Source organism: Antechinus flavipes, chromosome 6 (genome assembly GCF_016432865.1).
Source record: "Antechinus flavipes isolate AdamAnt ecotype Samford, QLD, Australia chromosome 6, AdamAnt_v2, whole genome shotgun sequence".
Taxonomy (NCBI): Eukaryota; Metazoa; Chordata; class Mammalia; order Dasyuromorphia; family Dasyuridae; genus Antechinus; species Antechinus flavipes.
Window position 1 is genome coordinate 67,018,465 of NC_067403.1, and position 18,097 is coordinate 67,036,561.

The window sequence follows — 18,097 nt, forward strand, 5'->3', positions numbered from 1 at the left end:
CAAAAAACATTTAAAAAGCTTACAAGGACTGACATACTTTAGTACAATTATACTGATTTAAAAATGTTTATGGTGCAAACTATCGTTAGGAATCATATACAAATGACTAAGTCTCTTTATTGTTGCAATGGGAATTAAGATAATATTAACTACAATATTTTCCTGACTTCCTTAAAGACAATTTTGCATCCCAAGACTTCTTGTAATTCTGTTAAGAAAAAGTGAGATGAAAAATTGACATGAATCAAATTTTTTTCCCTAAGGCTATTTTTAAGAATCCATGGCCACATCAAATTTAAACTAGTTCTTCCCACTAAAGAGCTCACCTCGTCTTCTGATCCAGATTTATTAGATTTACTGCCTTCTTCCTGTCCTTCTATAGTTTCATTTTCTTCTTCACTCTTTTCTTCAGTTTCATCTTCTTCCTCTAGAACAGAGATATCACAGAAATGATTCTGTAAACTCAGAGCTATGTTATTGAAAATTTCAAATATACAAAAAGGATAAAAAATCCACCTTTTCAAACAAATTATAATGTCCTTGATTTTGCTAAACACTGTCTTGTCATATATTTTGAAACAAATTATTTATATTTGAAGTATCAGGCAACTTTTCTGAAGGGCAGATTTAAATACTGTATCAAAGTTTTAAGTGAACTGAAAGAGAGGAAATCCAAAACTGACCTCCTCCAGACATAAATTTAATAAAACATATAATCTGCACAGTGCATTATATAATTCCAAAAGCCTTCATATACATTTTATCTTATCATCCTCACAAAAAAATCTTTCAGATAGGGCAATTATTAGGGCTCATTTTCTACATTAGGATAAAAAAAAAAGAGAGAGACTAAGAGATTTCACTAATAGAGATCCAAAAGAAAAAATTAACACAAAAAGTAGCAACTGGAAATCCATTGCCTCTAAAAATAAAAACATATATTATAATTAAAATCTAAATATTAGATTATTAAAATACATATCTGCTGCTCTGTATTTACTTCTAGTATCTAAAAATTTACTGCTCTTCCTTTATCCTAATTCTGCACACCTGAGATATCAGCAGACATTGATAAAAAAATTAATTCCTCTTTTATTTTCAAGCTCTAGTAATACTGATATAAAAAACAAAAGAAAAAATCCTTAAGGGCATAGGAGATAAACATAAATCATATTTATTTAACATGCCCTCATTTTTTTTATTTTATATTTGGATTCCTACTTTATCTATCTCAGGCTTAATAAACTATGTGGCATGTATGTAATCTCAAGGTATATCAGTATTCTAACATGAATAATTTTAATGAAACAAAAACCTGACAAGATATTTGGAGTTAAATAACCTTTTTATCATTGAAGTTGATTTCATATTCAAGATTAGAACTATGAGGCAGCTAGGTGGAGCAATGGTTAGAGCACCAGCCCTGAAGTCAGGAGGACCTGAGTTCAAATCTGGTCTCAGACACTTAACATTGCCTGGCTGTGTGACCCTGGGCAAGTCACTTAACCCCAATTGCCTCGGGGAGGGGAGGGAGATTAGAACTAAGAAGAGTCCCTTCAAATTCTAAGTACTTAGAACAACAGTCTGTTGTGGAGAGACACTAGAACCTAGGATTTCTATTTCCAGTCTAGCATCTTCAATCAGACTGCTTTAGGAGAGTAAAAAGAATTCTTGCAATCCTTTAATTGCATTCTGTGGTACAGACATTTTGGTGGACATATGTCACTGAAAGACTAGTTTTGTGATTTGGTTTCCTTTAAGCAAATCAGCTCTCCTAACTGTACCTTTACAAGCCCATATAATAAACAAATTCATTGAAAATAATAAAAGTGAATGAAACATGTTTTGTGTATCTCTAGAAATTCACCCAAGTAACTTGTTCCCAGGAAGCCAAAGAATACCAGAAATTTGTAGTCTCATGACAAGTTAAAATTGTAAGGGATTCTAGACGTCACCTAGTCTAGTCCATATCCTACTTAATTCATTAATATTCTCTATAATATCCCAAGTTGTTATTCAGACTCTTATTAGACATTTTCAATTGATGGGTAACTCACTAATATATGAAACAACTTGTTCCCTTTCTAGAACCGATGTAGAATCTATCTCTTAGTTCCAATTTTTAAGAAACTTTTCTTTACAATTCTTTATATTATGTATACATATATTGGATCTAACATATATTGTAACATATTTAACATGTATTGGACTACCTGCCATCTGGGGAAGGGGGGAAGGAAGGAAAAATTTGGAAGAGAAGGCTTTGCAAGGGTCAATGTTGAAAAATTTACCCATGCAAATGTTTTATAAATAAAAAGCTTTCAAAACAAAACAAAACAAAACAAAAAAAAAATTCTTTATACTTCCTTAATCTGTCTAAGTTCTACCAAATGATCCTAGTTCTGTCATCTGGAGCTACAAACTGTTGAATCATTTTTTTGTACCATAACCTTCCAAAGAGTTTTAAGAGGTTCAAATCCTGACTGTGATATTTACTAGCACTGTGGGAGCTTATAATATATGCATAAATTCCTTACATCTCTGAATTTTCTTATCTGAAGAAGTTAGATTAGATGGTCTCTGATATTCCCTCTAGCTCCCCAAATTTAAGAATATACAAAATGCATTTTCCTTTTAGTCTACTATGAGATGCTGCTGATAAAGATTTAAGTTCTTTAATGTCAATTTAATGTCAATTCAGACAATATCTTCTTGTTTCTTTGCCACCTGTTCTTCAGAAATCTAATGATGAATTGTGGCATAGGAAGCAACAGACAGCCAATGAGAAGGGGCCAACTTTAGCAACTGAGACTATCATTAAGCCCACACCATCAAAGCCATGGGAAGGTTGATTAGAACACTACATATCAAGTTGTTTTGACAGATGTGTTCCTCTTCTGCTTCTAGATTTTGGCCTATGAGCTAAGATGGAGCTATATATTTAAATAAGTTACGGTAACTAATACCAAAACTAGTACTTACCATATAGCACTAATCTTTTTATATAGGTATAAGCATACCTATATAAATCATCACCATCCTACCTTTTTCAATTTCACCATCATTGTGATTTTCTTTTTCCTCTTCCAGGTTTATAGTATTTTCTAGGGCTGCCTTCTCCTCTTTTACTTCTTGTTCTAATGCTCCTTTTGTTTGAGGCTTATGTATATCACTTTTTTTGTACTCTGCATCTTCATTTTTTTTCTGTGGTAATTAACATAAAACTAATTTAACTATAACGTGCAATTACTGTGTGTGTCACATTAACAATGAAGTATGAAAATCTTTCAGAAAGTTTAGTTTAATACTTAAATGAGTCACTTTTTCAGCCAACAGAAACTCCTAAACACTGAAATAATTGAGTAAAGAAATCCTGTTCCATTACCTTTCTTGGCCAACAAAATAAAGTAATCAATATTAAAGGCAGCCCTGCTGTCAAAGCATAAATGATCCAAAGCCACCACCGCTCTTCAGCAGCATTCAGCAACTGAGTGAATACACCAGGCTACAAGGGGGGAGAAAAAAGAAAAAAAATTATTTTACAATAAAGAATTTTGAAATATAACAACACTTAATTTTACCAAGGCAGCTAGGTAAAAGAATATGTGAGTAAAAGAGTGTTTTCTTCTATCACAATATACTAATAACAATTTTAAATCTGAAACAGATTTTAATATAAATTTTAATATTATTTTAATATAATTTAATAATAGAAAAATCTTTGCAGAACTAGAAATGCTGGTTAGAGCAATATAAGGAAGATTTTAAATATAATAAATCATGTTAATAATAAAAAAAACTATCAACAGATTCTTAAAATATTTTTGACAAAATAAAACATTTCTGTTAAAAACTCTAGAAATCACAGGAGTTCATTAATATGGTAAACAGTATTAATCAAAATCCAAGATATACATATATATATATGTATATAAAGATGTTAAGCTAAAGTTTTTCCAGTAAAATCAGGGGCAAAGTAAGTATCTCCATTATTGCTACTACTACTTAAGTGGCTATAGCAATAAAATAAGAGAAAGAAGTTAAGGGAATTACTATATAGAAAGAAAAAAAAATAGCACTTTCTGTAGACTCTATGATGATATATACTTAAAGAACCTTAGAGATGGACCCAATAAACAAACATAGAACAATCACTTGATCCAAATTAGAGAACATAAAATAAAGCCATGTGAATCATCAGCATTTCTATATATAATCAACAAAACCCAGCAAGAAGAGTTAAGAAGGGAATATTATGAAGATAACTATAAAACAATCTCTGCAAAAATAAAGATAGACAAAATACTGGAAAAACATTAACTGCTCAAGTTGAGGTCAAATAAGCATAAAAATGACAATACTACCTAAATTATTCAGTGCTATATCAAATTGCCAAATGAATATTTCTAGAACTAGAAAAAAAAAAAACAGAAAAATTCATAAGGTAGAACAAAAGATCAAGCATATTAAGGGTAATAATGAAAAAATGGGAACTAAAACGTTCTATTAGTACTAGTTGTCAAACTGTACACAAAGCAATAATGTTTTTTTTTCCCCCTGAGGCAACTGGGATTAAGTGACTTGCCCGGAGTCCCACAGCTAGGAAGTGTTAAGTATCTGAAACCAGATTTGAACTCTGGTCATCCTGACTTCAGGGCTGATGCGCTATCCATTGCACCACCTAGCTTAGCTGCCCCAGCAATAATCATTAAAATGATTTTTAATTCATTTTTTAAAAAAAGAAAAAAGACAGATAGAAATAGATCAAATTAGGTACATAGTATACAGAAGCAAACAAGCATACTATTATAGGGTTTCATAAACTCCAAAAACCCACTTAACCAAAGGGAAGAGCTCATTATCTAATCAAAAACTTCTAGGGAAAAGTGGATAGAAAGTCTGGCAGAAATTAGGTTCAGACCAACATTTCATACGATATGACAAGTTAAGACCTAAATAGATATAAAAAGTTCCATCATAAACAAATTAGAGGAGCAAGAAAGAAATTACCTTTTGGATTTATGAATAGGGAAAGAGTACATGACTAAATAAGTGACAAAACCATATAAGATAAAAATGACAATTTCAATTATATAAAAATTAAAGTATACTTATAAACATTAGAGTGGAAACTAGTAATTGGTGGGGGAGGAGGTCTTTGCCACAAGCTCCTCTGATTTGAGTCTCATTTACAAGACATACATAAAGCCTCATTAACACAATGATCCAAAACAATTCTCAAGAAGTTATGAAAACTGCTATCCATCCCAAAGAACTAATAGTGAATAAAGATTGAAATATACTTTTTAAAAATCTTTATTTTTCTTGATTTTTTTTTTTTAGTTTAAGTTTTCTTTTACAACATGGTTATAAGGGAAATGTACATATATAATCTATATTGAATTGCTTGTCGTCTTAATGAGGTAAGGTAGGTGGAAAGGAAGGGAGAGAATTTGGAACTCAAAATTTTTTAGAAAACAATGTTAAAAATTTTTACACATAATTGGGAAAAAATAAAATATTAAATAAATGTTAAAGGATATAAAAAAGACATAGTAACTGATTTAAATTAATATGTCCAAATCTATTCCCCACTAGATAAATGGTAAAAGGTTATGAACAGGCAAGTGATTTTTCAGGGGAAGAAATCAAGCTAATAATTAGAGAAATTTAAGTTAAAACAATCAGATGATATAAGAGAAAAATGGCAGATGGAGAAGCTATGGAAAAATAAGTACACTAGTACACTGTTGGGGAAACAATAGATCAGTAAAGCTATTCTTAGAAAGGAATTTGGAATTCTGCCCAGAAAGATACCAAACTATGCATACCCTTATACCAATACTAGGCTTATTCGTTGGGGGAAAAAAATTGTATAAAGAGGAAAAAGATCTTTATATATAAAAGTATTTTTAGTAACTGATTTTATAGCAGCCAAAATTTGGAAACTACCAAATTGTTCTCCCATTTTGGAATGATTAAGTTAACCGTGATACATGAATATAGTAGAATATTACTGTCCTATAAAAATGATGAAATGGACAATTTCAGACGAAAATGAGGAGACCCTTTATGAAATTATGCAGAATAAAGTGAGCAGAATGTTGAGACAATTTACATAAAGATAATATTAGAAAGAAAAACAATTCTAAAATATTCTAGAACTCTGCAATAATAAACAAGTCCAAAGAATGAAGATGAAATATGTAACCCTAAAATGTAGCAAAAGACATGTTTTTTGCCACAGTTAATGTGGCAATTTGTTTTGACAAACAACATAAAGCCGAAAAGAATGTATGTGATTTTTGCTGTTTCAAAATAAAATAACGAAATACTTGTATTTGGGGAAAAAAAAATTTAAATGAAGAACTAGACGATTTTGGTAAAAAAAAAAAATTTAAATTATTTGAAATCATGTAAGAACCAGTAAAGAGGGAAATCCTAGTCATAAAAACTCTTGCCCTGCCATAGAGAATAATAATTTACATTGGACACAGAAGGATTTTAAATTTAGGAAAAAATTTAGGGCATTACCATTATACAGGGTAAATACATAGTGTATCTTTCCAGGGATAATTTACTGAGCTATTTCAAAGAAGCTAGTCCTCAAATTATGCCATATAAATAACTGAACCTTTCATTCAAGCAGTAAATTTCTTCCAAGAAATTCTACAACTAGCCTGACTTTTCCAAAGAGCTCTGCATCCTCTCTTTTCAGATATCTTGAAAACTGTATAATCTCTAGTAAGATTTTTTTTTTTTTTAAGTTTGGTCTAGTCTATTTGGTCTTTCTATTTTTGCTTTCCTTCATGTTATGTCTACTTTTTCATGCATCATGCAACAACACTATTAAGACTACAGTGATCTTGTCTGTATTATCTCCCTGAAAGTGGATCAAATATTTGGGGAATAATGCATTTTCCTTAAGAAATGGTGATAATCCATGCCAACGCATGTGTTCGTTCGTGTTCTCTCTCTCTCTCTCTCTCTCTCTCTGTCTTTCTGTCTCTCTCTCTCTCTCTCTGTCTTTCTGTCTCTCTCTCTCTCTCTCTCTCTCACACACACACACACACACACACACACCGATTTCCATTTCCTTGACATCTACAAATAGGTTAAATTGCCTTTCCTCCTCAATTGTATGCCACATTTTCTTATTTTTATTCTTTCTCCTAATTTGGTATTGATTTCCACTGTAAAATATCAATGCTCTGATAATACATGTTTTTTGGACCTTTAATTATTCCACTTTATCATCTTCAACTTCCATCTCTTGGTTCCTTCCCTACCACATTCAGACAAACCGTCCCCTGACCTTTAAAAAAATAAATTAAAAAAGTACTTTCACTAGACCCTATTCCATTATCTCCCTCAAACTACTGTCCTACAGTTCTCTTCCCTTTCTAAGCCAAATTTCTTATACAAGTTGTCTACAATCACTGCCTCCATTTCTTCACCTCAACCCTTTGGAATCTGGTTTCTAATCTCATCATTTATTGCTCTCTCAAGTTATCAATCATCTCTTAGTTGTCAAATCTAATCTCAAGCCTCAACTGTACCAAACCATTTGTGGCATCTTACTACCCTTTTTGTCCTGGATACAGTTCTCTTGAGTTTTTCATTACCCTGGTTTTTCCATATGTTTGAACATTCCTCAAGTCTCCTTTGACAGCTTATCATATGCTTCAGTGTGTTCCCTCCCCCCAAAAACCCCAAACAATCTGAGGTCTTATTCTTTTTTCCCCTGCTTTCTTCCTGTTACTTTATCAGCTCCAAAAGGTTTACCTATTGTCTCTACTGACAACTCACAAATGTGTGTATATGTGTGTATATATGTCTATATGTCTTTCCCCATCTTTAATCTCTTATTACCAAATGCCCTTGAATAGTTAATTAAATTGTGTGCTTTATTATTTTATTCTTTCATCTAATCTGGATATCTAGGAAATATCTTTTTTTATTAAAGCTTTTTATTTTCAAAACATATGCATGGATAATTTTTCAACATTAACCCTTGCAAAATCTTGTGTTCCAATTTTCTTTCTCTTCTCTCACTGTCTCCCCTAGATGGCAAGTAGTCCAATATATGTTAAACATAGTAAAAATATATGTTAAAAAGGAAATAGCTTAAATATGTGAATGCCTTATCTTTCCCCGAAAACCTCACCTCTTTAAAATTTCCCTACTTCTGTCATCAAAGACACTAACAGAAGTCATCACATCATCATCAGAAGGTTCTAGTCTCACAGGCTTATAATAGCAGTATTACCTTGGATTCCCTACTTTTCTTCACCCAGCATAACCAAACAATTGCCAAAATCCTGGTACTTTTTACTTTGTAACATTACTTGCACCTGAGCTCTTCTCACCATTCATAAAGCCATTCTTAATTTAAGCCCTAGATTATGACAACAATCTCTTTTTTTTCCTTAAGTTTTCCTAAGTATGATTTCTCAATTTAATCCAGTGGCTTCCTATTGCTTCTAGAAGGATTAAAAATAAATCTATTTAGCTTTTAAAGCTTTATGCAAATTTGTTGCAATCTAATTTTCCAGCTTTGATGATATATTACCTTCTACCTCTCTTCCTACACTCTTTAGGTATAACATCATATATATATATAGATAGATAGATAGATAGATGAGACTTCACCAACTTTTTCCCTGCCCACCCCATATACCTAAAATATACTATGCCCACTTTTGTACTTAAAGAATTAAAATACATACTGATTTAATTTGGCTGAGTATGAAACAGTCACAGAGTTTCAGTACCCCCTTTTTATATGACTGTAGATTTTGATGAGCAATTCAGAGCCAGTGGAACTTTGATGAGTTAAGTCAATTCAATGTATTCAGAAAACCTAACTTTCTTGAATATCTAACTTTCTTCATGCTATGGAGAAATCATTCTCCTTTTTTAAACTAATGAATGACCTGCAAATGTCTCATTCAAAAGTTGAATATGAACTACCAAAGAACAAATATTTGACTGTCCCCTAAACACTCGTTTTCCAGGTTTACCAGCCTTATTTATCTTCCAACTGCCAAATATACTACCAAGTACAGATGAACAATGGATGTGCTTTGTTGCACAGTTGTGCAGTCAGTAATCCTCTGTTCTAGTTCTAATCAGTGTAATTAACCATATGACACTGACTATTCATATCAAGACATATATCCTTCAATGTTCAGTTAGATCCCATTTGCCTCTTTGTTTTCTTTGACTCTTCAAACTTTGGGCTTCCCAGACAAAATTCCTCAAATTTCTATTTATTCATTCATTTATTTGTTTGTTTGTTTGTTATTTAATGGAAGTTTCTTTATTCCCCTGCCTTCTATAAGGAATATTTTAGTTCTTAACTATCTCCATAGGTTCCTCGTTCCTCCCAAATGCCCACCATGGCCACTGTGTGTGGGGGGGGGGGGGGGGGGGGGAGAGAAAGGGAGGAGGGGGAGGGAAGAAGATGGGAGGGAGGGGGGAAGAACAGCCTGTACTATCACAGAGAGTAGCAGGGTGAGCTATTCAAACAACTGCAGGTAGACTGATCATATGAAATACTTGGAGGGAAATAAGGAGTGAGAATAATGGAAAAATAGGAAGACACCAAATTATAAAGAAGTATAAATGACAACATTAGACTTTATATTTGATCTTGGAGATAAAGGGAAGCCATTGAAAGTCAATGAGCAGGGAGGTGGCAGTTAGGTGCACATTTAAGATTTTAAATTATTATATCCACTTTGAATAAAAGTGAATTGAAAAAACTTAACAGCTACAGTACTTGTCAGTGTTTTTACAAAAAGTATCATTTAATTTTGTGAAGTGAGAAATGGGTCTATAATGATTAGCAATTTCACGCTTGCAAATGGGAAAAAAAAAGTGTTAAAATCTCATTTGAAAAAGATAAAATGTTTACCTAAATAAACTAAAGGATATTTATTTAAATTGTAGTATCATAAAAGAAATAATTCATGCCCAAATGAAAATTAAGTTATATCAAAGCTTTAGTAGTTATATTTTTACTTACCTTTTAAAATGAAAAATTTTCATAAAGCATTTCATCATTAAAAATTCAAGTGGAATTATACACAATTTTATACCTATTATTATTGTTATCATCATTATAATCCATACTATACCTCATTAGCCCTTGCTACCAATTTTTTCACCATCCAGCTGTCTTCGGCCCAACGATCTGCTATTTCCTTATCTGAACAGATAATAAAATTATCAAAGTAGATATCGGATGTCATAGACCACAACTCTAAGCCAAGAGCACTGAAAGAGCTCAGAAGAAATGGATTTCTATCCTCATAATAATCTGGATTTGGAATTTTTCTAGGGGTCCATTCACCCTGGGTGAAAAAACAAAACCAAAAGGAGATAAGATTTATATATCTAATTACTAGAAGTTATTTTATACACTATATAATAATTTTATATAATTGATAAAAAAGAAGTCTTCTTATCTAAATTAGATATGCTAGTTGAAGCACAAAACTACTAGAGAAATACAGGAGAGTCAGGCACATGTGAAACAAGTCAAATCACTACCACCTACTCTCCTATAATAATGGAGACAACCCAGTGGACATGACATTGAAGTCAGAGTATGCTATGGAGCACTTTGCTTCCCGAGTTGCTGTTGAAACTTTCCATGTTACTGTTTCCTCCATTAGAATGTAAGCTATTTGAATGCCTAGAACTAAGTACAGAGCTTCCCACATAGCACATGCCTAATAAATGTTTGGCTTACTTATTCATTCATTTATACAATTTAAGAAAAGGAAGGGGGGAGCCAGAAACTTAGAAGTTTAAAGCAAAAAGGAAACTTTAACACAAAACTAAATCCATCATTTTAAAGATGAAAAAACTAAAGGTCCCTAAGTTAAGCAATTTCATCATGGTCAGAAACAAGAGTTAGGACTAGAACTTCCAACTCTATGCAAAAAACATTAATTATTCTACCTAATTTGCTAAGTAAGGGTGCTGGATTCAACTATTTCATTAGTCAGACATTTGTCCTTATTTTGTTCTTTTTTTTTTTAATAACAACATATCTAATAATACTTTGGAAGTATTACAGACAATTTCAATTATCTGGGCAACATCTTCATCATCATATAAAAGATACTAAATAAAATCTACATAATAAACTTTTTAGGTACACAGATATCAAAACATAAAATATTTGTTCAAAGTAAATTTTATTCTAAAAATTCAAAGTAGTTCTTTTTTTTTTGACCATAGAAATAAATAAAAAAAATAATTATAATATGGAAGAGATGCAATTTAGATTAGTGTAGAATAATATTCACAATGATAAAATTTATCATGTTTTGAGGAAGTTAAAAAGAGATTTTACGCATTGTTTTATAAAGTTATCCTAAGAAAGAAATTTGTAAAAGTGGCCGAATTTGTTAAACAAACAGGGTAAAGAATCACTCAGAAAATGTTTATGTAATTGTCAAATTGTCAGCAAAATATAAACATATAAAATCAAAATATAGAATACAAAAATTGACAGTTATTTTAAAAAATCAAAATTTTAAATAAAAGTGAATGAAGCTTAAAACCAGTGACAATATGGTATTGTTGAGAAGTCTCATGAGAGCTAGGTTTTATACTTTAACTAGCAACTGTGTCTTTTTATTATTATTATTATAGCTTTTTATATACAAAACATATGCATGGGTAATTTTTCAATGTATCATTCTGAAAGAAAAGAAACAAAAGCTGTGACACAAAAAACTAAATATATTCAAAAAACAATTCTTTTACTCCCTTATGTTACTTAAAAAAAATAAAGAAAAAAGCAACTTAGGATTTATGTGATCAACTATAAGAACTAAGAAGGAAAAATGGGCAAGAGAATAAAATACAATTATTTGATGAAAAAGTTATTCACATGTTAAATCATATTAAAACATTGATTTTGTTCTTTGAAAACCCCTAAAACATGTGTTCTTAATAATTCAATTTCTTTCTATAACACTATAAATATAAAATAACATGTTGATAAGGTTTTTTACAGATCACAGAGATTTTACTTCCATTATCTCATCTGGCCCTCAACCACATTCCAAAGTAGATTGTTAGGTTAGGTGATGTAATTCCCATTTGGCCAAATAATAATCTGAGCTTCAGTGTAGTTAAATGACTACCAAGATCATAAAAGTAGAGTAATATTATATTATTTATCATTGTAAAAAGCCATAGAAACTATCCAATCCTAAGTTCCTCTGACAGAGAAGGAAGTGGTGAAGTGAACTGTACATGGTTACACAAGTCACAGTTAAGCTGGGTCACAATTCAAATCCAAATCTAGATTCCTGAGTCATTATTATTACTCATAATGTAATAATACATTTCTAGGGATCCATTCACCCTGGGTGATAGAGACTGAACTTGTACCAGTTCTTCTGAATCAGTCCAGTCTTCTTCTAATTATAAACTATGCTGTCTGGCTTCTTTATATACTTTTACTTATAGCTAATTTGTAAATTAAAATTTATTTTTGTATGAAGCTATATATCTAAACATAGAAATCACAATTTAAGTATTCTTTTTCTGAACAAGTCTCTAAATTAATTAAATTAATACTGTAAAATAACACTGAAAGTTTAACCTTTTAGTATGAATCAACTATTGTGTCATGTATTTATAAGTCAATGTGACTTATTAAAAAAAAAAAAGTATCATGATAGATCATAAAAATGCTTATTAAGAATCTGGAACCAATGAGCATTACCTGATAGTTGGGGTTATCAATCATTGGAGGTTCCCATTTTCCTCTATATTTTGGATTGTCAATCATGGGATGCTGCCATTGACCACATCCAATTTTACATGCTGGATTAGGAATACGAGGGGCTTCCCATTTGCCATCCATGTCTTCGTTCCTGTAGATATGAATACATCATAAAGCAGCAAAAAATAATCTTCACGTGGTTCTCCTCTAGTCTAAGTAAAATATTTGAAACCACCGACAGGAGAAAAAGACCTTAAATGTACATCCAGAGATCAAGGATTCTTACCAATCTGAAGGTTTTTCAGCATTAGGATCTTCAATATATTCTGGTTCATCATCAAGCCAACCCTCAGGTTTAAAAGCATCAGGATCTGCTATTTGGGCAGGCTGACTTTCATCCCTTCAAAGAAAGAATCATTTAATGTTACTATAAATTGAAAGCACTAATTTAAGTATTCTTAAAATGTGCTACCACTGTTTAATTTTCATAAAATTCCTCTAAGGGCTGTATCATACATACTATTAACACTATGGTTTTTAAAAGTAAATAAATGTTACTACAAATATATTCAAAGTACTTTAAAAAAACATCTCTACTTTTCGAAAATCTAATGACTTATCAATGAGGACTTATTAAAAATTATTTTGAGTAACAAATTATGGCAATATGTTCCATATTCCATAAGGGCCATTATATAGCTCACAGATTGTCAATATCATCTAATCTAAGCAGCAAAGGAATTGCTTCTAAAGCATCACAGCTTCTGGTCCAGGAAGAGACGTAATGACATTTCTCAAAGCAGTCCATTCTACTCTGTCACATTTCTAATTGCAGAGAAGCTTTTCAGGTTTTTGGTGGTGTTAAGCAAGATAAGAGAATTAGTTCTTTTTACGACTTCATTAAGAAAAAAGACAATTAATTGCAATATTTACAACAATCTACAACAATAAATACTGTTTCTTGATTGATCATTTTGGAAAAGATATCATTAGGATGACCAAAATTTCAGATTAGAATTGCTCTGATAAAACATTATACTGTTCCTTAGGAAAAGTAAATTTGATATTCACAAAACAGTTGATATATGAAAGTAAAACCGGTATGATACAAGTTATTTTTCAATATCTTTGTATTGGTATATTTACAGTGTTTTTTCCATCTTTTTTCCTGCTGCTATGTGAAAAACACTTTACTTGTGCCCCATGTATTTGAAATAGAAGACACTCTCGCAAATTAGTATTTCCTTTATGCAGGCCCCAAGCTTAAAACCAGTGACAACATGGTATTGTTGATTAAGTCTCAAGAGATCTAGGTTTTATACTTTAACTAGCAACTGTGTCTTTTTTATTATTATTATTATTATTATTATTATTATTATTATAGCTTTTTATATACAAAACATATGCATGGGTAATTTTTCAACATTGACCCTTGTAAAAACTTCTGTTTCAACTTTTCCCCTCCTTCCCTTCACTCCCTCCCTAGATGGCAGCTATGTTAAATATGTTAAATACAATATAGGTAAACATTTATATGCAACTGTAAGTCTTGGTTTTCAATTCCCTGGTTAAAATAAATAGATAATACTAGTTGTTCTCTAAATTCTTCACCAATTTTAGCAAAATATTATTCTTTTGAACAGTAAATCAAGTGAACCCCAGCACTGTCTATTGCCAATTCTGTAAAGATGTATATCACCAACTTCTAAAACTAGAGGCAAATTGAATTTTAATAGGAGCACAGTTTTAAAAACCCAACAACATGTAAAACCCGTGTTAACCTCAAGTTTTGAAAATATTTCTTTTCCATATCCATATATTCTAATTTTACATCTAAATTCCCAGCAAACAAGTGCCTACCATTTCCATTTTATATTCCTTTGCCCCTATATAGAGCCTAAGAAGTTTTTTTATGTTGAATTAAGAATGGTAAAAGGGATAAAGGGGGAATAATATTTAGTATCTCATTGTTTAAAGAAATGGGGTAATGTCCTCAATTTTGGGAAATGAAATTCATCGTGTGTCACCAAGGTACCCTGTAGGACACAAAGGTCAAAATAATTCTTCCTCTAAGTGCTTGATAAATGCATGGTTCAAGGACATCACTATCTTGTATATCACCATGATTTTTGCTTTAGGGACTTAATTCAAAACTATACATGTAATAATAGTTCCCCTAAGGGTTCCTCCTACTGATGAAACAGCTAGAGGGTAGTCTTTTCAGAAAGCCAATTTAATAAATAAAGGCTACTTAGAAACAAACTGTTCCACACTTCGCTCCAAACATTTCAGTAGGTCTTATGGGGATTCCTATATTAAAGTCCATAATTATGATTCTCAGAGATAAAGATAAGGGTAAATGATGTTCATCATATTATGTTTTAAGAGAGAGAAATGTATAGAAACATTTTCATGACAATGGTTTACTTAAAAACTTCTAATTTTACATCTAAATTCCCAGCAAACAAGTGCCTACCATTTCCATTTTATATTCCTTTGCACATATATAGAGCCTAAGAAGTTTTATCTATGTTATTAAAAATATTAAAAGTAACATAAAATTCAAAAAGGTTGAAAAGTAAAAAAGTACATCTCATTCATTGACTCACTGATTCAGTTATTAAATACCTAATGTGTGCAAGTTACAAATGCAGTTATGATTGCATTTAAAAAAACCAAAAACTTACTTACCAATCTTCTGGTTTAACAGAAGTATTATCAGGAATTTCTATTCTATCATCCCAATCATCAGGCTTTTTGTCATTAGGATCTTCTATTTCTTTAGGAGGGTTGATTGGAGGGTCCACATCTTCTAAAAGGCTTCCCTGGTTTACAATCACTTGGTCAATATACACTTCAAATGTATTATCTGGGTTCATCACTAAAGTCCAATTTAAACACATATATTAGTTCATTTGGCAATATTATAATGACAATCCTTTTTTAAAAGAACTGATTGCAAGCCAAAGGAGAAAAGTTAAAATATAATAAAGATTAGGTAAAAATGTAATTGAAATAACAAATACACACAACTCACTAAATATCTGGCTTTCTCTCCCAGCTAGAAGTAGCTGAGTCACTGGTACTTTGAAGAAAAGGAATCAAAATAGTTTGGAATTAAAATTTGTGATAGTCGCTTGGAGAAAAGCAATAGCAGTGTGGATATAGGCAAAATGAAGTCTACAATATGTTCTAGACCAGAGTTGTTAACCAAATTTGTTCATTCCCAGTTAGCTTTCTCAGTAAATTTTTTTGTACTCCCTAATCACAAGGAAAGGAAATCAAAATGAAAGGTAATCCTGGGGTCACCATTCACATATAAGTAATAAAAATTAATTTCAATGGGAAGTAGTTTATTTGGTAATAACTATTACTTGGTAATAATTATTTGGTAATAATAATGTCTAGACTCTAGACATTCAACACTCTAGTCTGAGAATTACTATTCTAATCATTGAACTACGACATAATTTGCCTAAACAAACTTACTTAAAAACCTGTCATTTAGGTTATCATTTTAAAATGTTTTTAAAAAATATAACACATCAAATACTTCATAATCATTTGTTGTAGAGAAGCTAAGTGATACAGTATATAGAGCATTAGTCCTTAAAGTCTGACAGACTCAAGTTTAAATCTGACCTCTGACACTTTGAAGGCAGTTTTAGTTGACTTGCCCAAGTTGTTTTTTTCATAGTAATACCAAATTATCCAAATTAAACATAAGTTGACATTGAAAATCAACATGCAAAGAAAGAACTGTAAATTACAGCCAGATGAAAGACTTCTCCAAATTACAATAGAAATGTAAATCAAAATAACCTCAAAGTTTTATTTAATACTCAGAAAATAGGCAAAAATGATAAAAGTCAACACCACAGACAGACATCAATGCATTGTGATCCAACTATTCTGTAAAGTAATGCAAAGAAAATAACTAAAATGTCCATACCCTTTGACTCAGGAATTCTATATAGAAGAACGTCAATAGTGAAAAAGAACTTTTTGTTATAGAAAGAAGTACTAGAAAGAAAACAGATGATCATCAGTTGAGGAATGTCTAAACAAATTATAGTACATAAATATAATGGAATATCGCTGTCATAAAAATGATAAAGATAAAAATAAAAAGTATATAAAGACTGATATGAACTGATGCAAAATGAACTAAGTAGCCCCCCCAAAATATTCAGTGACTAGTGTAAATGAGAATAACAGCATCAAAATACTATAAAATCCAAAGAAGAGATATAATTAGATACTTTTCTCTCTTTGCTTCTGCTTTTTTGCAGAAGTGGGGGACCATGAGTGTGAAATACTATATGTAAGTCTTCTTAAATATGTTAATTTTGACAATTTTTTTCCTTACTTTTATTATAAGAGATAGTTCTCTGGGAAAGCTGGGAAGATAGACACAATAGAAAACTTAAGTGATATAAAATAAATTGCTAATAAAAATTAATTTTTAAAGGATTAAACGTTGCCTAGGTCTACTCAGCAAATCAGTGTATGGGTTAGAATGTAAAATTAAACTTTCCTCCAGGTATCAAAGTACTAGGCATTACTATTTCTCGATTGCAATATACTCAATTTCTGGTTATAGAATATGATATTTAATAAGAGAGGCAAGAGAGTTCTTATTGGCTAGTTATATTTATATTCATTCAAGCGCACGCATGTGTGTTGTTATTAAACTCTTTTGGCAGTTTAGTATGACCCCTTCTCAGAATGTTTTGTAAATATATAAAAAAAGATTCAACATAAGCCAATTCTCTTGGAATATAGTTACCAAAATATGCAAAATATGCAATATATGCGCACAGATGTAATGGGCTGAAACTGAACCAATGCACTGAGATCCAAGCCCTTAAGGCTAATTACCAGTTGGACAATACTCTTATCAGTATATGCTTGGAGAAAGAATGGCCCTGCCCACTACTCTGCAGGCTTTATCTGTTGTATTGGAGATTGAGTGGAGGATTTGGTGGGTGGAGTGAAATCCTCCTGGCCAGTTTCTTGTTGTGTTTTGCTCTCACTTCGTATCACCACTCAGTTCACCTCCACCAAGAATAAAGAGCAAGGACTTTTGCTGATCCTGACTCTGGCTGATTCTAAAGTATCCAGGGTGCTAGCGCGGTCTTCATATACACATATATGAATATATTACACACACACACACACACACACACACACATTCTCTGTCACTAACCTTAGCTTAAGAAAACTTGAACAAACCCATAACCAAAGACTACTATCTAACTCTAGCCAGCATAAGTTTCTACTACAAAAAAAGACAATGCAATAGAATATGGTCAGGAAAAAAGTTATTATTATATGATATGC

General features: G+C 31.4%; 1 protein-coding gene across 2 annotated transcripts in view; it reads right to left on the minus strand.

The window, feature by feature from the left end:
* CLGN (calmegin) overlaps positions 1–18,097 on the minus strand; it is a 70,231-nt gene that overhangs the window by 8,221 nt on the left and 43,913 nt on the right. For both annotated transcript variants that reach the window (XM_051964885.1, XM_051964886.1), the window contains exons 8-14: positions 15,446–15,635; positions 13,041–13,154; positions 12,755–12,905; positions 10,143–10,358; positions 3,386–3,505; positions 3,045–3,204; positions 327–427 (exon numbers count right to left, since the gene is read on the minus strand). In XM_051964885.1, the coding sequence (XP_051820845.1) occupies positions 327–427; positions 3,045–3,204; positions 3,386–3,505; positions 10,143–10,358; positions 12,755–12,905; positions 13,041–13,154; positions 15,446–15,635 (1,052 nt within the window). The remainder of the gene's footprint in view (positions 1–326; positions 428–3,044; positions 3,205–3,385; positions 3,506–10,142; positions 10,359–12,754; positions 12,906–13,040; positions 13,155–15,445; positions 15,636–18,097) is intronic.